Genomic DNA, 22,385 nt, shown 5'->3' with positions numbered 1-22,385 from the left:
GAGAAGGCGCTAAATATGATAAGCAATAGGAAAGACATAAAAGCCTGCAGTTTGTCTTATTGCATGTGTTCAAACTTCATTTAGGCTTCTTTTTCCATTGCTTGGCAAAACTATATTAAAAATGTTACCCTTCCTAACTTATTCTGAGCTCTGCGAAAGCTCAAGTGTCTTTTGCATCCCTTTTTCTTCAGACATACTTTCAGTGATTCATGCATGTACTTTTTCCTGTATTTGTGTTTGGAAATTTGCCCAAACTTCTCTTCCACAGGGCATTGCTTTCTCAAGTTTTCCTTGGAAGAGCTAAAGCTTTATCCAAGTAGTCTCCTGTGGTGCTTCATTCAATGGCAGAGTTAAGGGGACACTCCCCAGATTTTACCAGCATTGCCTTTGAGCCCCCCATCTTGTGACAGGATATAGTGTATATATATTGAATGCCGTAGGGTGGGGGAAAACATTTCTAGCGTCACTACTAATTTTTGTAACCCTTAGTAAAAAGATGATAGAATGCTTTTGTGTTAAGTTCTGTAAATTATCTCTGGCACAAAAGCCTCTTGAGGCTCCTGTCTCTCCAGAGTCCCAAAGGTTCATTCTCCAATTATACCTCTGCTGTACCTTTTGACTCACCCTCTCTTGACCCTGCCTCCTCCCATGGCAACATCACCACCAAAAGCTTGTTGACTCTCATTTACTGCTTCCACATCTTTGCCTAACATTCATGTCCAGAATGCAGCCGCCCAGCTCCTTTGTAGTCAACCTCCCTTCTGAAAATGCAACCATCTGTTCTCAGGACCCAGCACCTCCTGACATTGCCGTATTTCAGTACCAAACTCCTTGACCTTGTTTCAGTATTTGACACAGCTGGCCTGCCTCTGGAGTTGCCTCCTGGATTAGATTACAATCTTTTTCCATATCCCTTTGTTCTTTATTAGACCCCTTCAGTTTGTGTTCACTTCAGATGCAGGTCACTTTAGCATTCCATCTTCAGTCTTATTCTTTCCCTGCTCTGATACTCCTTCTACAGATAACGTCTTCCTTTGCCATGACTTCAAGTATCAACTCAGTGTCATAGTCACCAAATGTTTCTCTTCATTTTTACCATCCTCCAGAAGTACCAACCCAAATTTTCAACTGCCTACAGCTTTGCCCATTACCAAACATCATAAGTATATCATGTCCAATACAAAATTTAATTTCCTTCCTTCTTCCATGGCTTGCTCCAGTTTGTCCTTCTATTAAAGACTATCATCTATTCCAAGCAAGAGATGTAATTTTTATATAACCTTTCTCACTAAATACTGATTATACTTCTGAAGTCTTTTGAATCTCATTTTTTCACATCGATAGATGATTAGAATTTCCTAATTGAGTTCCCTGCCCCCATTATCTTCCTTCTCTTGTATGTCCTGTCCTCTGTGGTAGGAACTCTGCTTAAGAATCACATCTGATGGCTATCCCCTTGTGCCACAACAGTTTTCTTGTTTGGAAGGCACTGGAAAGCCAAGTCCAAATTGAACCTAGGATGCAAGGCCCCCTCCACTGTGACTGACATTCCCTCAGAGTCTAGTTTCTTACTTCATCGACATGTGGATGTTCAGCCACACCATGGCCAGATGCTCTCTTTTTCAATCTGGTAAAATCCAACTAAAATGTCAAGTTCCAGCTCAGTGGTTCGTTGTGATGCACCTTTTTACTCTTGGCCCTTAAGCAGAATTAGTCACTACCTTTTGTGCCTCCTTAGCACTTTTCTTATACATCTATTATACCACTTACCACTTGTAATACAGGTTTTTTGTGTTAGTTACTGAGCTTGAGGAGTCCATGGTCCAGTGGGATGAACAATGTTATCTTATCCATCTGCTGGCCTGCCCTCAATTTATCTGTCCATCCATCCATCCACCCACTCAAATACCCATCCATCATCAAACCATTTGGCTAACACTAAGAATACCAAGTCTAAGATCCCTTCAAGTGCTGATATTCTATGATCTTTGAATATCATTTAACTTCTATACAGAGAAACAACAGTTGTACTGTACAGACCAAGTACATACAGGGCATTAAGAATCATTCACGTCTTGATCTGCTTTATTCCCAGTGCTTAATACCTTAGCAGGTGTTCAGTAAATGAGCTAATTCCTAGAAATTGATGGGAAATTGACTTAGGTTTACTTAACTGATATAGTAGAAAACAAATCCCATTCCCCAATTTAAAAAAATTATCCTTCCTTCAACTGCTACAGATAATTATCAGTTACATATACTGTCTGCAATGTTCTCTATTACACAAACATTTCCTGAGCAACACACTGGCATGCTTAGAGCAGTCAGGTCCTAACAGCAGCAGGCTTGCAGTCTTAGAAGAAGGAATATAGCTCTATTGTCAGTAGCCTGCGGTCAGAACTGCTGGGGCCGAGACTGGCCCTCACCTATCCAGGCAACGCGCTTTTAATGCCAAACCTCACCACTCCCTTCCTTCTCCCAATACCTTCCAGCACTTTCCCCCATTTTTATTTTTCATCTGCTTATGTGTATGACCCCATTTTCACCTACATTCCAATACTATAGTCAAAACCCACAAGTGAACAAGTAGGTGAAATGTTCTGCTCATTTAAAGCCAAATGCCCTGAACATTTTCAAATTTTACAAATAAGACCAAATTAGGTACCAACCATGATGTTATCAAGGATCTTTTAAGTGACTAAACCTGGCTTAAAGGACAGCAACTGTATGATACAAACACCAATCTTGCTTTAAAGTCTTTATTATCCTGAATATAAAAGACAGAAGTCCTCTAGGATATAACAGAGTTCTTTATGTGGAAACATTTTTTTTTACAAGTGAAAAAATAAATACCTCTTGGAATAAAGGCTTATATGCTAATATGTGCCATAAAAAAGTAGAGTTTTAATATTTGACAAAATGTCTGTGCAAAGAAACAAATGCATAAACACATTACTGCTACATTAAGGCAATATGAAAAGTATACGCAGAAGTTTCAGTAAAGTGACAGTGTGGGTTTCTAGCTTTGACTTAGCTAGTATTGCACCCAATAAGGTCATCTAGGTTTCCCTGCCTCCTAGAAAACCCGCTAGCTGACCAGCATCCAAAATGCCCAAGTGGGAGTGGAAAAGGTGTTCAAGAATACAGAAACAGAAAGAACCCAACCCCCTCCAAAGCATACAGAGGTGACAACCGAGAGTTAATACCTAAGCATTCACCCCTCGCCCCCCGCCCCACCCCAAAGAGTACACACGAAGTAGGATACTTAGGGTAAGGCTGTGAAAGGCTTGATGGTTCAAGCACGAGCAACACCACCAGGGGAGCCGGGGCGGGTGGCTGGGAGAAGTAAAGAAACGCCACAGCATGAGCGCCATGAAAATTCATCTCTTCATGGGAAAATTCATTCCCTCCCCAGGGAGAATGTGCTCTTTTCAATCTGATAGTTCACCAAATCAAGAGTCCCATAGAGTGCCTGGCTACCCCACAGAAGCCTCATAACCAAAATGGTAGCAATTCGTAATTGAAGAGTTGGAAGAGGGGCTGGGCAGGGAAGGGGGGGGCGGGGGAGGAATAAGCCACCCACACTGAGGTATGTTTTCTATTAGCCAGAGTGATTCCAACCTGACAACTCTGTCGTCAACTTGTTAAAAGACACAGAATTGATTTTTAAATCTACCTTCCAATCACCCTTGAACAAGAATTAAAACAGAAATGACATTTAAACGATGACTACTTCTTCCGAAAGAACTTGCCTATTAACAATGTTTGGAGCTCCATGACAATACAAAAAGAACCACATCGATTCTTAAAACAAATTCATCCAAAATATGATGCCGGAAGGAAACTAACTGACCTCAGGATTCAGGAAGCACACTTACAAGCTAATGTTCTAGAAGGTACCCGTTGGCTGGCTCTGTTGCCACTGAACTGACATCAAAGACGATTTTACCATTCCTTTCCTTGAAAACAAAAAACAAAGGCGCGAGGAACGTGTCTGGGTCCCAGAGCTCTTCTTGGGTGCCACCGCAGGGATTGCTGGTTCTTTGCACAGCGTGTACTGTAGTAAGGAGTAGTTGTATTCTTTCTTCTTTCCTTTTTTTCCCCCCAAACTTTGCAGGGCAGATGGGTGTTGGAGTATAATTATTTCCTTGATGTTCTATTGTTTTTACAGTTGGTAACAGTGCAGTTCATGGACTCACGTATGCCAAACACATGCCCAACAGATTAGATGAGAGTTAGGTTGAGAAGACTGGTGTGGGTTGGAAGGTAGACGTGCTGCACGTGTTCCACCTGTGACCTGCAGACTGGACAGGACTGGGAGAGAGAAGCCAGTGACACCGTTAGAATACAGCGAGGGCGGCTGTGTTGTCAGTGCTCACACCTCGATACCCGCCGCATTCGCTTTTCTACATAAGCTGTGGTCCCAATTAATTCCGGCCTTCAATGGCAGAGATCTTTGCTCTCTAATGGACTTGAAATTTAACCTTTACAACCTAACCAAGGGATGGAAAATGACTATGATGGAGGAAAAGCACAAAGGATAAAGGGAAGGAATTAATTAGGTTATGACAGTTGAGCTCAGAATGAGGCACAACGAGGAGAGTGCTCACTAATGATGTTTTTCTGTGCAGGCTAAGGCCCCTTCCACAGACAGATCACTGTGCCTCGGGCAGGAACACAGAGGCCTTTCTGGAGATTGTGTGCTTTGGGCTTGGCTGACATTCCTGCGTTGTGCCCAGGGAGCGCGGCTCGGCTCCAGCTCTACATGCTGGGCTGACTTTCTAGGGGCCCTTTTGCCACCAAGGTCAGACTACGTGGGCAGAGAACGACCAATCCCTGACTGCTCCGGGGGAGAGAATTCATGGGAGCAGCATGACCTGCTCTAAGGACACAGATAGCCTGCTGGCCCATCATACAGCCCCCAAAGCAGTTCTGAAATTCGATATTTAGGGCTGGTTTTACCTAAAACCCATAGTGACATTTAGCAAACCCTCCTCGGTAAAGAAGAGAAGTGAGAAATTATAAAAGGAAACAGGTTCAAAAAAGGAAAAGTTGTTAGGTGAGAGTAACTTTCGTTTCATTTTTTGTATTTACGTTAATATTAAAATTAGTCTGACTTGCTAAGTAACAACTAATCCCTGAGAGTCCCCCAGAGGCATATGCAGTAATGAAAGGAATTAACTCAAAAATAAGCAGAGTCAACAACCTGCCCGCCAGTGGATAATGGAGAGTTAACAATAAAGACCATCTCCCAAAGCCTCAGAACTTGGGCCACAACGTGAAACGGAAGAGGAAGCCTGGCCAGGCCTCGGGAGGCTTTGACTCCAGGGCTTGGCTCGGCACTAACAAGATGATGGGTTTTATGTTTTACATGTCTGAGCCTGCTTCCTCATCTGCATAATGAGATTTTCCAGATGCTGAAAAAAGTCTACGATTGAGTGTAATTATGCTGTTGTAAATAAGAGGCTAACCCAAAATGCTTCCTGGAGGTGCTAGCTTTGAAGTCATTGCCCGCAAAGGACCTGCGTGGGTAGAAGCAGATGGGCACTCTCCAGCTGTGTATTGGCATCCCAGGCCCTAGCCTCTAGGAGGGTGTTTGTTAACTGTTACTGAATGGACACAAGGACCTGCCCCAGGTGCAAGCCGGCTGGCATCCAGGTACCTGTAACTGGGTGGCACAGCTCTCGCAGCACACCGTGTGGCCGCAGGGGCAGAAGGTCGAGTTGATCTCTTCCTCGCAGCACGCCATGCACAGCATGGCTTCTTTGAGCTTGCGCAGCTTCTCCTGGAGTTCCCTGGTCTGCTGGCAGCTCAAGCCTTCGCAGCTGCTGCAGTTCATGCTGCTTTCCGAGGACTTCAGAGGGGAGCCTGGAGGGCTGTGGTCGCTTCTGGAAACGAGGTCCACAACGCCAGCGTTGTAAAGAGCCCTCCGCGCGTGGTCGTACACCTCCTTGGATGTTCTTTTAATGTCAAAGACATACTTCTTGCCAAGGTTAATATTTTCATTCAGAAACAAGGATGCCAAGTGGCCCTTTAAGTCACGACTGTACTGCATCATGACGGCACTCGTCACCGTGTCGCACCTGCGAGGAGAAGCTGAATGAGTGCTTCAATACTGCAAAGCCCGGGCATTTCCACCACTCAGACCTGAACTGCATGTTTGCAAGTAAGTTCCCCGGTTTTACGTATGTTAAATATTGCATTTATTTCACCTCTGCTCTTCAAGTGTTTCCAAAGTACCTCTGATAAAGAGAGAAAAAAGCAGTGAATGTGCACCTCCTTCTCCAGGGAATAAGCTTGAGGCTAAAGAAGCTTGTGGCAAGAAAGGAAATTTCTCTTTGAAATCTTGGCTTTTATCTTAAAAATTTCTCCAAATTTTCCACTCTGCACCAGAGTTAGGTCCATCTATTTTAACATTAAAAGGTTTAAGATTGCCTACCTGTTAAATTGCTTAGTTTCAAGTCTCCAAACATGAGTCAAATCACAGCTCTACTTCAAAGTAGCCTCTGAAGGGAGGGTATCACAATTGCTGCTCCTAAGTCTCTTACTGACTACGCTGTTAAGATTCCGGAAAGCAGCTCTCCCAGAAGGAGAGACAACCTATGTCAGTATTCTGTTAGAAAAGGGCAAAGTGGCGGCTGAACAGACCAAACCACTCAGCGTCATCTCAGGGAGAGGCGGCGACCTGAGGACATGGGACTGGACACTGGCAGGGGAAACGCATCTGTGCAGTTCAACCATCTGCATTTTTGGTGGGAAAAGCAGTAGTAAATTGATAAGGACCCCACTGCTACCGTGGAAAAACAATGTTCAGAAGCAGCTGATTTATTAAATTTGTATTAGACTGACAAGAAAATGAGGGAACTTTGCTGTCACCCAAACAACTCAGAACTGCAGGTGCCAGGGTTATAAACTGGAGGGCAGCACGCACCTGTAGAAGGCATGTGTTTCTGTTATCGCTCTGTAGAGGCCACTGGCTGCCCTGGTGCTGATCATTTTGAACAGAAGCACAATGCTGTTCCCAGACTCCTTGGTGACCGTCAAGTACACGTTCTTTCCCGACTGGGTGGCCATCTGTACCACAGGGTATGCTATCCTGAAAGATGGGAAGAGAGAAGTGAGCAACTATCACAACGGTAGGACCCAACACACCGTCAAATCAAGACCTTCATCGAGGCTGTCATACGACTACTTTGTGCCCCAGGTTATAAAGGCACACTGAAACACCACAGTGTGTAAACGGGGAGTTGTGTGTGTGCAGGTGAAAAAGATTTCTGGGGCAGGGACGTATTGGAAAAGTATTAACTCTGTCACATCAGTATATACTTTGATTTGACATTTAAGAAACATCAAATGAAAAAATTAATGTATGTACAAAAAATGAAACATTTCTAAAGGTGATGTCTAACCTTTCCATTTTCTAACTATTTTCATAAGAACTACAAAATAAAAGGCATACAATATATTTTTTTTAAGAATTAAGACATGACTTGCCTATTAATTGGGCTAAAGTCATCTTTATAAATGGAGATTCCTTCAGGCCCGACTCCAATGAGGAGTTTCTGCCCTTCACTGTCCCGCACAGAATGCCATTCTACACCGTAGTTTTCCATTGTCGACACAATCTGCAAAACCTGGTATTCAGCTGAAGCCTGGCTGGTCCCCTCCAGCTCCTTATGCTTTGCAATAATGCTGCAGGAGACCAAAAGGGCACAGAGTTAGACAGAAAGACCAGCTTATGCATCTTTGGAGATAAATCTATATAGAGTCAGGAAAACGTTACACAGTTTTCACTAACAAATTACACTGTCACTGTCACTTATGAATCACAAAAATGTAAACTGTTTAATATTGATGTTTCATTTATTTAGGAAACTTATGGTAAAATATTTCTAAAACACAACTATTAAATATTTAGTAGAAAAAATTTTGGGATGCTGGTTAGGGAATGGATTTAGAAGAACTATGCAAAAACCCCCCAAAATGTACATAAGACAAATTTGTATGTTGGAACATCTCATGCATTTTCCTACACATACACTTCATAAACTTCATCATAGCATTCAATATAGCAGTGCTTCAATACAGCATTCATGAGGGATTTATTAGGTTGTCTGCAACAGAAGAAAACACAGGATTTATTTTCCTATCACCTACTGTGGGGGAGCAGCCTCTAACACTGCACTCAATGAATGCACATTGGGCAATTTCCTTCGAGGCTGGGCTGGAATGAACGGAACATGGCAGAAGTGCTGGGGTGTCACTTCTAAGATTACGTTATGAAAGGGCTTTGACTTCCATCTCAGGTGCTCTCTCTCGCTCTGGGGGAAGCCGGCTGTCACGTGGAGCAGCAGACCTGCGGGAGGGCCCAGGAGGCGTGGGGAAAAGGCCGGCTGGTACAGCCCTCGGCGACCCTGGAGCACGCCCGTCCCTCAAGGAGCCTTCGGATAGGACAGAAGACCCCAATGGGACTGCTGCCTCGGGGTGGGGGGTCTGGAGCTGAGGCACCCACCTGCAAAACTGGGAGATTGTGTTTGTTGTTTTAAGTCACTGCATTTGGGGTAATTTGTTACACAGGTATACATAACTAATGCACCTGAGTTAGGCTCTTGGTTTAATTCTTGTTGAGATAAAAAGATGCCAATATACGTAATAGACTTGTTTTAGGAGATTTGCATTCTTAAAAGGTCCATTACAAATCATTTTATAGATGGGCACTTATTTGTGCAGCTGATGCTGTGTGTTTATAGTGTCTATTAGTCTACAGATTATCCGTATATGGCAAGTTTCATTTTCTTCTGGCGATCCCTATGAACTTACTAGCTCTACAAGCGCGTGCCTTGGCTACAGCCTCACCTGTTCAGGGCAGCACTGGAGAGCTCCTTTGCACACAGCTCCTCGTAGTTGTACTTGGCTGTGTTCTGATTGTAGTCCCCGAACTTGGTCTGCGCCAGGAGGGCACTGAGTTCTACCGCCTGCTCTGAGGAACACTGGAGGTGGCCTGCCAGGAGGGCCTCTTTTATGTGCAAGAAAAAGATATGCCTGCAAAACAATGCCAGAATCAGATTATGGTGGGGGGCTGTCTTTTGATTTCAGATACAACCTGCTTAGTAGTTTCACAGTCACTGTTCAAGAAAACAGAGCGATTTGAGAAACTCATCCTGAAAATGCCTACCCTTAAAGAACCCTTTGTTAACATAACAAAGGAAGTGCAAGGACTAAGTTTTTCTGGAATGAAAACTGTATACTGAAATATTTGCTCTAAGCATGAGAAATGGATTACATTTCTTCACAGCTTAACCCCAGGTTTTCACATTATAATGTGAAGAATACATTATCTTACTCAGAAAAACTTGACCTTGATATGGATACTGATAAAATCTTAAGGAATTCTAGAAAAAAGACATGATCCTCACCTTTATGGGAATGACTCCCAAATCTTGTCTCAGACCCGACTTCTCCCTAAAAATCGTATTCAAATGTCCAACTCCCCCAGATGTCTCCACTTGGATGTTCCTCCTGTACCTCAAGTTCAGCTCACTCAAAACCAAACTCAGTGTCCTCCTTCTCAAACTTTTTCTCACAGTGGAAAACACAGATTGACTGTCCCTCCTTCACTTCTGACTCCTAATCCTATTTCCACCTACTCGTTGTCCCTGGAAACTCTTTAAATCCAGTTCTACCCCTTCCATTTTTACCTCTGTCCTACTTGCAGCTTCACCTGGGAGGGAATTTGCAACCCATTTCCTGGAGCACTGCTCCTCCTCTAGACTCTGCTAACCCACCCTGCTCCAAGCTGCTGGCTTCCAGCCTCGCCAGTGGCCCCTCTGCTCGAAGCCCCCAAGGGTTTCCCCAGCGTGGCGCTGTCCTGAGGAAACCCCAGGCTCTCCACAGGCCTGGTCCGCCGACCGCTGTGCCCCAGGAACGGGGTAATTGCTCTTCCTGGAAAAAACCAAGCAGGTTCCCGCCTCTGGTCTCCAGGCTTGCTGCTCCCTCTGTCCCAAAGGCCACTCTTGCATTTCTATCACAAGCAAACAACATGCGTGTGGGACATATTCTGGTCTCCTTTACTGGTAAGCTTCAGAGGCCAATTGGAAAGCGCCCTCTAGAATCAGCGAGCTCCCTAAGTACGTGGAGACCTGCATATTAACTGTGATCACTCTGTCTTCCAGCTTAGTTTCATTCTGTTTGAGACTGTTCTGGAAGTACACAATTCTACATTTCTTAAAAGGCAATATCACTCTTAGAAACTCCTGGGATAATGCAGATTTTGTTGTCAGCCGAAGATAGTGCCAAAAATCCCAAGAGAAGAGCTAAACTGCCATGCATAGATTGGCCTAAGTTTTAAAATTTTGTTTCTGACTAATAGGAAGGCTGTGAATTGTTAGTCTCTCAAATGTGCTTACATGTCACACTCTTTCTTCCCTGAATAAATGAACTACAGCCACCGGTAGTTCTCCGAATCTCCAGGAACGCTGCACAAGTTCAGTTGCCCACTTCAGCCCAGGGTGACGCCCTTAGCTCTGTCCTCACCACTGCCTTCATTCACATTCTACATCTGTGTTTGACTAACAGGAGCAAGGTAAGAAAAGGGAAGGAGGAGAAGGTGAGACTAGAAATGCAAGGAGGGGCTGCAGTGAAGAGTCTCAAGACATCGGGCTGGGAGCCACTCATCTTGCTTTAAGAAATGTTTAACTTCAATGTTTTGTGCCTTCTACAACGGAGAAGAAATATTTAAAAAATTATCAAACGCTGCCAAACACTGCAAAGTTGTTTCTTTATTCAAAGGCCCTATAAAGAAATCACAGTAAGAATGCATAATAGCATGGAAAGGAGATAAACATGGTTTTTATTAACCCAAACATCTGCTAGTCTTTAGTTTTCTGACATGCTGCTAAACTGAGAAGAGTGTCCTCACTAGGGCAAAGAAAACAATCGCAAAAATAACGTGTTAAAATCGCTATCTGCAGACGGAGGTCTGGCAGTCTCAAGAAACCCTGGTGTGACGGTACTGCTGCTTCTTAGGTGACCCTTTGGTAAACTTCATTTTGGTTAATGAACCTCTGTCTCTGAATTCAATCAGTTGTTAGGGAACTAAACTCTGAACATTTGCTTAAAGAAGAACTTTTGCGCTGAGGGATTTTAAGGGTATCACCACAAACTAAGTCTTTTCAACTTAATTGCTGCTTATGCGACGACATCTTTTAACTTATTTTCCACATGTAAAGTTAGAGCCTAGTTCCTGTTTTATTACATGCTAAGTATAGCCTGCAGAGGAAGAGTTTCAAAATCAATCCAATTTCTCTTTCCAAATTCTCCACCCTTACTTTTGGAGAGACAGCTGCCAAAATCAAGGCAAAGCAGCACCCATGAAATATAAACAGGTGGTCGGCAGCCTGAGAGTAATGTTGATCTTTTCTGGGCATGTGGGTCAGAATTTTTTTAAAGGAAAGGGGGAAGGGGCAGACAATTGACCTTTTCTACATACTTCACATTCTAGGCTGCACTGCAAACAGTTCCCTATAAGCAAGGAAAAAACCCTCCTCCTCACTGTGGACTGAAAACTCCCCTGCATTCTGCAGTTCCACGGCTATAAAGACACTGCTTGGCTTCAACTCGGCAAGCGTTTACCACGCAGCGCCGCTGCACCAAGGCCTCCGCTGGGGTCGCAGGGCGAGCAGGTCAGATGGCACTTACAGGCTTCTGGAGTGAAAGAACATAGCCTACCCGAATCAACTCCAGCCACATGGGGCTTTGGGGCCACAAGTTTTATTTATGCTTTCCAGGAGAGACGCACAAGGAGCACGGAGCAAAGGCCACCAGCCAGCGTGTGCTCTTGGGAGACTTTATTTGATGTGTTCTTTCCAAGAGAAGGGTAGCAGAGCTCGGAGACAAATTTCCAGCAAGGAAACCGATGATGGTTCAATATTTAGAGATGGTTTTGAATCCAGTATTTTCTCTTAATATTTTCCCCTTTAGCCATCTGGACTGGAATGGTCTTGTTCCTCACTTCTGCATCTTACCCCTTCCTTTTTGTAAAGTGGATAAAAGGTTACCAATAATATCAAAACAAGCAGGTGTAGTCAAAGAGGTCCTGCCTGTAATGAATTCTTTTTTGCCCAATATAAAAGAGGATGGCACATCTAACTCAATATAGGTTACATGCTGGAATCACGAACAGAAAGAAAGCACAAGGTGGGGGGGGGTGGTGGCAGTGGTGGCTATTTTCTTTGTCTTAAGCAAATGTCTGTATCCTACAGTCATAAGCTCAAACTGCATTTTCTAGACGTTTTTCTGGTTAGACCTTGAAAATTATGATTCTTCTTTAAATTTTACTTAGTAACTTAAAAAACAATGGATATTTTCAATAAGGACCACACACATTTGGGGGCCCAAAGTAAACATTCTGGCTAAACCCATATCCTTGCATCATGGGTACCAACAAATTCACATTTGCTACAGCATTAGGGAAGATTTTGAAAAATAGGATGAATATAAGAATATGCCAAAATTTGATTTTTAAAAAGAATCACATATTCTTAATGTATTTTTGCTTCAGAGTACTTCAAATTTTCTGTTTTTAAAATTAATTCCTTTTTTATAACTTCAAGGAATAAAGTGAGATCATAGGTTTCAAGAGTTGTAATCTCTAAACACTGGTGCATCTCATAAAGAAATCATCTACCAATCAAAGCAGAACCTTTTGCAAATCAATTGGGAGCTGTGGATTTGCTAGCACGGACATTGACTCCTGTTATTGCCCTGTAAGTATCTTCCCAGCGACATCATTTTGAAAAGCTTTTGGTGACACAAATGTAAAATAACTTTATCCAGATTCACTATTCAACTCAAAATCATTAAATAATCATAAACATCCTTAAAATGACCAAGTAGCTAATTTTAAAAACTCAGTAATTGAGCTGCATTTCTTCCCTACAGGCACGACTTGAGCCCGGCAATGCAGGTGCAATGGCCGGCTTGCCTCTCACCTTGTTGGGAACCGCCCCCCCCCCCTTGTCTCTCACCTCGTTGGGAACCCCCGCCCCTTACCCCGCCCCGTAGTCATCAATAAGAGCTTCTCAGTCCAATGAGTCACTTGATCATATTATCATATTAGTTTATTTTAAACCAAACTCCGTCTGCCAAGTTAGATTTAAAAACTATCAAAACAGAAACTGCGAGAAGAATTTTGTTTAGGATGGATCAAAGATCTAAATGGAAAAGCTAAAACCACAATGCTTTAGAAACTAAACATAGAAGAATATATTCGTGAGTTGGGAGCAGGCAAAGGTTTCTTCTCAGGACACAGTAGGCAATAACCGCAAAAGAAAAAAGAAATGGATAAATGAGACTTCACCAAAAGGAAGACCTCTACTCATCAAAAGAGATCAAGACAATAGGCAAGCCAGGGAAGAAAACACATTCACAAGACATGTCTCTGACAAAGGACCGGTATCAAGGACATACAAGGAATACATATAACTCAAAAATAGAGGTAACTCAATACAAACGGGCAAATGACTTAAATAGCCACCTTGCAAAAGAAGATATGGGAAAGGCCAATAAGCACAAGAGAAAGTGTTCAACACTATTAATCAACAATAAAATGCAAATGAAAACCACAATGGGCTGCCCCTACACACCTGCCAAAAGGTTGGCAAGAATGTGGAGGAACTGGACTCTCATTACTCTTCTTGAGAGTACAAAATGATACAGCCACTTTGGGAAAGGGCCTGGAAAGTTCTTATAAAAACAAACAATCGCTTATCCAGTTACCTATGGAATAGCTATGACCAGCTCTGCCAGAATGCAAACCCATGTCCACAGTAAGGTGTGGTACCAGAATGTTCAGAGCAGCTTTATTCAGGTGTCTATCAGAGGAGTACAAGTAAGCAAACCACAAGCAAGTCATACAACGGACTGCTATGGAGGGAACCTTACTGCCCAGTGGGCACACTATAAAAAGGAGCAAGGCTCTGATGCACACAATATGGGTGCATCTCAGAAACTTTACGATGAGCAAGTGAAGCCAGACACAAAACAGTATGTACCACATCTAGAAGTTCTACAACAGGAAAATGAACCTATGTGGAAAAATACAGAACAGTGGAATGGGGAAGAAAGGAGGGGACTTACTACAGAGGGTCATCAGGGAACTTTCTGGAGTGGTGGTAATTTTCTAAATCTTGATGGGGTGTTTGGTGAAAATTTAATGCACTGTAAAAATTCATCAAATGCCATAAATAAGACTGATGTTTCATCATTTGTAAATGTTAGTTCAAAAGAAAAAAAGATCTTTATACAAATACTGCATTCTAGTTACTGATTTGCTAACTGAAGTGTTTACAGAGAAGTGTACCTATACACAACTTACTTTGAGATCCATCAAGAAAATAAGATAGATTGATAGGGATGGATAAATATGTGATCAAGCGAGTAAACCTGTTAATAGTAGAATCTAGGTGGGGACCTATGGGTGTTTACTAGTAGAAGCTACATAGGAGTTTATGGGCATTCACTGTAAAGTTTTCATCTTTTCTGTACATTTGAAAGTTTTCACAACAAAAGGCTGAAAAAATAATTCCAGGAAAAATCCCTTAGGGTCGGGATTCAGAGTTCAATGAATAGTTACACCTAAAACGAAAACATCAAAGCTACTACTTCATGGAGGGCTGGCCATTGAGAAACCTGTCACACAGTCAGGTAATTAATTACCAAGTCAGGTCACTATTCAGGTTTAAGGAGATGCTTCTCAAAAATACAAAATGGCAAGCAATGATAAAAATTTGTTTCTCCCTGGGCTCCACAGCAGTTAAAAGATACAGGGGTGTGTATGTGTGTGGCGGTTAAAAGATACAGGGGTGTGTATGTGTGTGGTGTATGTACTCCAGAAAAGTAAGTTCTTCAGTCGAATCCATTCCTGTGGATGTGCACACACTCTAAGCAGGACCTTTTTGATGAGGCTACTTCGATTAAGGTGTGGCCCAGCTCAATCAGGATGGGTTGTAATCCTATTTCTGGAGTCCTTTATAAGGGAAATGAAATTCAGAGAGAGAGAGAGAGAAAGTCACAGGAAGCGAGACACTGAGGTTCACTGGAACCTGGGAGAGATGAGGAGGTCGGGAGAAGCTGCCGTGTGCCCTGTGTGGGGCAGAGGAGCCGAGGACCCTAGGATGGCCGGCAGCCAGCCCAGAACGCCACGGTCTCTGCGAAGAAAGCAGCCCCTTGGTTTGGACATTTTTCTGGCCTCAAAGCCACAAGCTAATACATTCCTATTGTTTAACCAGACCCATCTGCTTGAGCAGTCTAGAAAAACTAAAATGGAGGGGGGGGGTCCAACTTCAAAAGTGATTACAACCCATACCAGAAGAATATTTACTACTCAAAAGCAGGAATTCTGTACTTTTTTTTTAAAAGATTTATTTATTTATTTCCCCTTCCCACCCTGCCCCACCCCAGTTGTCTGTTCTCTGTGTCCATTTGCTGCATGTTCTTCTTTTGTCCACTTCTGTTGTTGTCGGCAGCACGGGGATCTGTGTTTTTCTTTGTTGCGTCATCTTGCTGTGTCAGCTCTCCATGTGTGCGGCACCATTCCTGGGCAGGCTTAACTCTCTTTTGCGTGGGGCAGCTCTCCTTACAGGGTGCACTCCTTGCGCATGGGGCTCCCTTATGCGGGGGACACCCCCGCGTGGTACAACACTCCTTGCACACATCAGCACTGTGCGTGGGCCAGCTGCACTTGGGTCAAGGAGGCCGGGGGTTTGAACCATGGACCTCCCATGTGGTAGACGGACACCCTATCCACTGGGCCAAGTCCGCTTCACAGAATTCTATATTTCTAACAACCATGATTATTCACTGGTAACAGATACCTGTTCTAGGCAATCCTCTGGTTTAAAACTGTTAACGGCATCTCTTTTTGCAACAATGCAGAGTAGTTAGGACTGTTCTTCAGGTGAGCTTTTTCTAAAATACGGGGTGATTCAGGACTTTCCAGCCCTTATCATCTCTTGGTCTTCAAGTCATCAGTTCCTGCCCATGTCCTTCTGCTGGTGCCACACAGGTCTGAGACCAGAGCTGCAGGGACACCACCCCGAAAAGAAACGCGGCTGCTGCCCCTGGAGTTGTGCAATACCAACTGCCTGAATCTCAGCCTAAGTGCTTTCTAAATACTCAGATTCTACTTAAAATGGCATTTTCCAAATTAAAAGTTCATTTTGGTTACATAAAAATCGATTCCTCAATTTTCTCTCAAGATTCCATGCACTTACGCGAGTTTCAGATTCAAGAGGCCAAAGATGCCTCGAAGGAAGTTCCTTGGTTAAGAGAAACATGTAATAACAGGTAATCTATATTCTTAGCAACAGAGGAAAAAACCCTTACTGGAATTCAGAGATTCAGTACTTTCATTGGCAATAAATCACAAGTACGCTTTTATTATTTTTACCTCCTGAAGCCCATTTTGTGTTTGCATAGGCAAAAAAAAATGGAATCCTGCTCTAAGTTATAGAAATGACAAAGAGAACATAAACAACACCTTTACAGTAGGTAAATTCTGCTGTAGCATCCCATTGAACTCACTAAGCCTGAATCGCACAGAGGTAAAGCAGGTACACAACCTTTACCGGTGTTGAGGACGTTTTGAAAGACCTTGGGCATCATTTACAGGCACTGACTAGGACCAAAATTATTCTGTTCTGAATTGGTTCGAGAGTACCACATCATAGCTGCCAGGCATTTCCATGTGACATTTGCTCTGTGGAGTCCAACAATGCAATCTTTCCTAGATTTTCACATGTCTAAGTGGTTTTTGTTGGAAGATATGGAAAAACTGAGTTCCATAAATACTTAGAACCTACAAATTGGTTGAAATTAGATAAAGTGATGGTGCAGCTTGAAAGCTGAGTTTCATAAACAATCCAGGCAAACTGTAATTCATTTTATGTAAGAATTTAACCACGATAAACAAATGGTCTGTGGGAGAGTAGAGAGGGTGAAGGAAAGGAAGCAAAAAATTGCCCAGCACTAAACAAGTTCTAAACAGAAAACAATCACTTACAAAACATTATTTAACACTGAGATTTCTTTTAGGTGGCCTCAACTTTTCAGTTTACAGAAGCAAACTGAAAAATATTTCAAATCTATAGGAAAACATACATTATCAGTACCAGTTAACCCCCATTTCATTTATTTCCAAGTGCTTTATTCATTAATTCAACAAATATTTAGGACCACGCACTTGCTAGACTCTAGGGACACAATGTTGATTGGTGCCCTGTTTAATGGAATTTAGATTACCAGAGTGACTGAAAATAATCAGATTTTCACATATGTAAACTCAGGGTTATAAAACTCATTAAATGCTGTAAAGGAAGGACACAAGATGTTCTGTGAAAGTTTAGTATCCTGAGCAGGGCTAGAGACGGCTTTCCCACACAGTAATAACTGAGCTGAGAGTTGAAGGAAAAGGGACGTATCAAATTCATCTCTTCTCATTTAACTGAAATCTTGATGAATCCACAGGAATTCAGTGTCTAGGATTACAGTATTTCTGTGAACATTTAGTTCAGGTTTCATGGAGCCCTTGTACTGGGGTTGTTTGCTGGGAAAGAGAAATGAAGTGTTTCTGGATCCTAAAGCAGGACACACCCTAGCAAAGACCACAGGGCTCTGCTAACTAAAGCAGGACACACCCTAGCAAAACTGCAGGGCTCTGCTAAAACATGGCAAAGGAAGGAGAAATATTAGGCTTCTCTTGGCAATGGATGATAGAAGTACAACTCTATAGATGAAGCACATAATTCCCTAATCTCTGGTTCTGAAAACATTAACAAAATCCAGTCTGAATTGCTGTAACTGTAAGCCTTTGAAAGGTTAGAATTTTAAAGATTATTACTTCAGATCTATTTTCAGAACACAATAATTTAGTTTTACTCCCCAGCATGGCAAACATCTGCTGAAAATACCTGCCATCTCCATCTCTGCAATGTGCCAGCGAGTCTAAACAAGACTCTCCTTTTTCCTTTTGCGGTCCCTATTCAAGAGTAACTATAACAACCTGGGCAGAAAAACCAAATCTAAAGATTATGCCAAAGCAGAAACCAGATTTCTGCTATCAATCTAAGCAGATACTTGATATATGGTTTTCTTTCTCTGTCTTCAGAAAAATGGATTTAAGAAAACATTAAGGAAAATAATAGAACTAGAGAGGAAGCAGAAGCAAAGAGGGGAAAAAAAGTTGCAAAAAGGGATTTTAGAGACAGTCTCTTCCCGGGTTTTCAATTGAGATGAAGCACTGGGCTCAGGCTTGGAGTCCCTATGGTAGCTGGTGGCAGAGGGCCATGCTGGGTCTCTGCCTGTCCCCAGTACTGTTACAAACAGGCCTCCTGAATCTGATGAGAACTAACGTACTAACTGGCCGCAGTTAAGCCAGCTCTACTGCGAGCAGGCTACCTCATTGTCCACAGAAGACAATTCTACTAGGAATTTCAGCTCCATTTACTAAACTGTCTAGAAGCTTTCAGCAGGCTAAGTGTATCCTTCGTGGTTTAGAAGCAGCCCAAAATCACCTCTCCTACCTCGACTGTCAAAGCCAGCTTTACTCACCAAACAGGTCTATTTTACATTCACAGTATTTCATATAAATATTTCACGATAAACAGACATCAAAAAAAATTTAGCCAGGTTATTTTATTTTTGCTAACATAATATTAGGAAAATAAATATTTGTGGTTCTATAAGATCAGGCTCATGAAAACAATGTTAACTGCTATGTTACTGGACCTACAACTTCTGATGTCCTAATTATAAGTTACAAATGCTAATTACAAAACTTTAGGTGGCATTTTCTTAAAAGTTTTTGTGTTCCAGACAACCCCACAAAAACAAGCAAAATTCACCAACAGTTTGAAAGCAACTCAAAAGTTTATTCTGTACTTTTTAATATTAAAAAATGAATTAAAATCAATTAAAATAATCTAGTCAAATTGGGTATGCACATTCTTTGAGTGCTATTAGCCGTAAATCTCAAGAGTTAAAGTCAACTGAGTCAATATAGTAAAAACCAAGATATGAAATTTGATTCTAGCTATAATTTTTAAAATTTCCCTATTTCTTCATGAATAAAATGCATTTAAACATAGCTACTGACCCAATCACACGAAAGCACAGGTAAAGACCACCTAGTAGTCAATTTTAAAGTCTGAATGTTACATTTTAAAGTTGAATGCATATTATTATTACTGCAGCCATTGTTTAAATGACATATCCAGTCATCCATGCTTCCGTAGGTCTGAAAAATGAATTCGTGTCATCAAAATAAATGTGCATTGAGAGGTCTTGATATGACTGCAAAATCATAAGGCTACACAATGAAATTTCCAATACATTGTGATAAATCTGTATATGTAGACGTTTTCCTTTTTACTCAACTGCAAGTTATGACACTGAAGTGCAAAGTAGAAGCTTTAACAAATCAACTTTAAGTTTTAAAAAAAACTATTCTGATTAATACAGACAGCTAAAACATCTTCAAGCTTGCATTAAGAATTACCAGCTTCCATCAGAAACAAAACTAATTTCCTTAAAACTGAACATGAATTTCCCTCACTCTTTAGAGTTCCATAATAAGACAAAGCAGAGATTTCAAATTCAACTGAAACTTCAAAAAAAAATTTCTGAGTCTGTGGTAAACCACAACAAAAATTAGCATGCTAATAACTCACAAAAGATATTCTTTACTCATCATTACTCAGAATTTTCACACTCACATTTTTTCATGTACATGGCAAAGATCAAGCCAAAGCCTTATGGAAAACGTTAGCCCTTCGATCCAAAGTTTGCTGTGTTTAAAAGTAGTCATTCTCCCTTTTTTTTGACATGCTAGTATGTGATTTAAGACGCTTGCATTTCAGCCATAAATATTAAACACCAGTTTCCAAGTTTGGCTCATCTTACAGAAAAGTATTTGTCAGTCCAGGGGAGAAAACATTTTCTGTTTGAAAAAGGAAACCACATGCTTCGGTTGTCTACTTCAGCTGGTGGGTTTTTTTTATTCACATCGAAACAAGATAAATTCAACATTTCGAACTCAACGATCATGTGTAAGATTGTATGGGTTGGTATGCAGTCACACTGGCCTTAAAAGAGGTCTTCAAGTTTTCAAGAAACTGAGAAACACTTCAAATTCTGCATGAAGTCAGGGCTCATTACTACACACTGTAATCTGACACTAGGCTGAAGAAGTTGACCAAGCTTTAGCAACCCAAGAGGAAGTGTTTCCTGCTCTGGGTTAGAGCAGTCCACAGTGACCTACAGTAACACTGCTGAGGCAGAGGTTACTACCGGGCATTCAGAGGCAGGCTAGGAAGATTCCCCAGCTATCAGGAAGTCTGCACTTTTTCTTTTGTGTTTGTTTGTTTTGCTGTTTTGGACTGTAGCCCTGATCCCAAATGTTACCTGTGAAAACCCAACCCTGCACTTCCATTAAGTTTTAAAGACAAGATAAACAAAGAAGAGTTGGAAAACACCCCCGGCCAACTATGTAATGAGATCCCCCTTCACCTCAAGCCAAAGGGCTGTGCCACGGAAAACTTATAAGTTATAAACCAGCTCTCTGTGCAACAAAACAAATTTGCCTGTGAACACTCTGAGAATGCACAACAGTCCTTTCTAAACAGAATCTCAAGTGTGTCTGGCATGCCTTGATTTTAGCCTGCCTTTACCTTGTCTGCTCCTGTAAAATGAGATGAGGCTCCACAAAGAACTTGACTTTCAGTTTAAGCCGGTAAGGAGCTAGCCCATCCATCTGCTGGGAGATCCGGTTTCGCAGATTTAGCCATAAACTTTCACCTTTGCTACCCGTAAACTGCAGTCCAAAATAATCCACTTCAATAATTCCCAATCGCCTGCACACCTAGAACAAAAAGAAATGCAGCACTGATGAGCCAACGGTGCACGCGGTCAGAGTGGACCCAAGGGCTCCACCTCTTTCCGAGGTTCCCGCACCCTTTTTACGAAGTTCGACTGTGCTCGAGTGCTAGGGCTCGGGTGATGCTAAGCCATTAGCTACAGCACGACGCTTGGTCTTCATTTAATCCAGAGGGCCTGGCCAACCCCAGATACAGAAAGGGGAATCCTCAAAGGAGCCCTTCAGCAAAGCCGAGGAGGGGAATCGAGGGGTGTTTCCCTTCTCTTGCCAGTCTCTGGAATTCCCTCCACCGGCGCAATCTGCACAGCTGATTTGGCAGTTTATTATCTGGACCCTTTTAACCATCTGGGCGCCACAAACACCCAACACGTTCAGGAAACACGCCACAAGTGTCAGCCAGGCTTTCCAAGAGGTTTTCCGAACATCTCAAGTGTAGGGGCGCCGGGAGCACAGGGCGGCAGCTGGGACTAAACGTGCTGCCTGCCCCACCAGCTGTCTGGACACCGTCTGGCTGCCCCCTTTGCGGAACGACACCTCCAGCCCTCCCGTCCCCCGCAGTTCCGCGGGTTCCGGGGACTGATGGCGTTCGCGAGGCAGCAGGACACGAGGGCCCGGCCGGTCCGGCAACCCGAGGGGGGCCCACGACCGCCTCGAGCCACTCCCGAATCCCCCCCATCCCGGGACGTGGGTGGCGCCGCCAGCCCCGCCAGCCCCCGGCAGGCGGCATCACGCACACACCTGCGGCAGGTGCGCGGGGGCGGGGCGGCAGGCCGGGGCCCCGCGCCGCGGGCGTCCCCCGCGCTCCCACGCCCGCCGGGAGGCAGGGGCCTGGGGCGCGCTCCCCGGGCCGGCCCGGCCGCCGCGCCGGCCCCCGGCCTCACCTGGTTGAGGCAGTCCTCGCCGTTGGCCTTGGCCTCCACCTCCACCTCCATCAGGACCGCGTCCGGCCTCGTCACATAGCACAGCATGGCTGGGGCCGCCGCCGTCGCCACGGCCGCCTCCTCCTCGGCGCGCTCGGGGCGGCCGCCCGGCCACGACTCACGCCGAGCCCCGGGCCCGGCGAGGGCTGCGCCTCGGGAGGCCCGCGGCCCCTGCCCCGCGCCCGCCGCCCGCGCCCCCGCCGCCCCCTCGCCCGCGCTCCCCGCTGGCCCGCGGCGGCGCCGCACTCCCGCAGCCGACTGCCTGCGCAGCGGCCCGGGCGCCGCCGATATAGCGGCCCCGCCCCCGCCGCCCGCGGCCCCGCCAATCACGGCGGCCCCGCCCCTCCCCGTCGCCCCGCCAGCCAATAGCGGGGCCCGCCGGGCCGCGGCCTCCCGGCGCCCGCCGAGTCCCGCCCGCCGCCCGGGGAGGCGGCCGCTGGCCGGGCCGGGGGCGGCGGAGCGGGGAGGCCCCGGCGGGCCCCCGCTGGGCGACGCTGCTCGGCGGAGGAGCCGCCGCCCGGGGCGCGGAGGCCCGG

The 22,385-nt window shown here is 44.1% G+C and overlaps 1 protein-coding gene across 1 annotated transcript; it reads right to left on the bottom strand.

The window, feature by feature from the left end:
• Positions 1-2,743: 2,743 nt before the first annotated feature.
• On the bottom strand, positions 2,744-22,012 carry MYLIP (myosin regulatory light chain interacting protein). Its single transcript, XM_004483448.4, has 7 exons — positions 21,811-22,012; positions 20,724-20,914; positions 8,857-9,042; positions 7,495-7,692; positions 6,932-7,096; positions 5,663-6,083; positions 2,744-4,314 (listed from the first exon to the last, which is right to left on the bottom strand). The coding sequence occupies exons 1-7, from the start codon at positions 21,895-21,897 to the stop codon at positions 4,225-4,227; spliced, it is 1,338 nt and encodes a 445-aa protein (XP_004483505.2). The 5' UTR covers positions 21,898-22,012; the 3' UTR covers positions 2,744-4,224.
• Positions 22,013-22,385: the final 373 nt, after the last annotated feature.

Source organism: Dasypus novemcinctus, chromosome 22 (assembly GCF_030445035.2).
Source record: "Dasypus novemcinctus isolate mDasNov1 chromosome 22, mDasNov1.1.hap2, whole genome shotgun sequence".
In the NCBI taxonomy this organism is placed as follows: Eukaryota; Metazoa; Chordata; class Mammalia; order Cingulata; family Dasypodidae; genus Dasypus; species Dasypus novemcinctus.
Note: the sequence above shows the minus strand (reverse complement) of the source record. Positions and strands in the feature narration are given on the sequence as shown.

What these genes read in the sequence shown, in the direction of transcription:
- MYLIP (XM_004483448.4), bottom strand. Translation starts at nt 21,897, where the DNA reads ATGCTGTGCTATGTGACGAGGCCGGACGCGGTCCTGATGGAGGTGGAG. An exon ending in ATTTTACAGGAGCAGACAAG is followed by an intron (nt 9,043 to 20,723) that starts GTAAAGGCAGGC and finishes ATTGTTTTGCAG; the next exon opens with GCATATCTTTTTCTTGCACA. An exon ending in GCTGTGCCACCCAGTTACAG is followed by an intron (nt 4,315 to 5,662) that starts GTACCTGGATGC and finishes TCTCTCTCCCAG; the next exon opens with TCCTGTCCAGTCTGCAGGTC.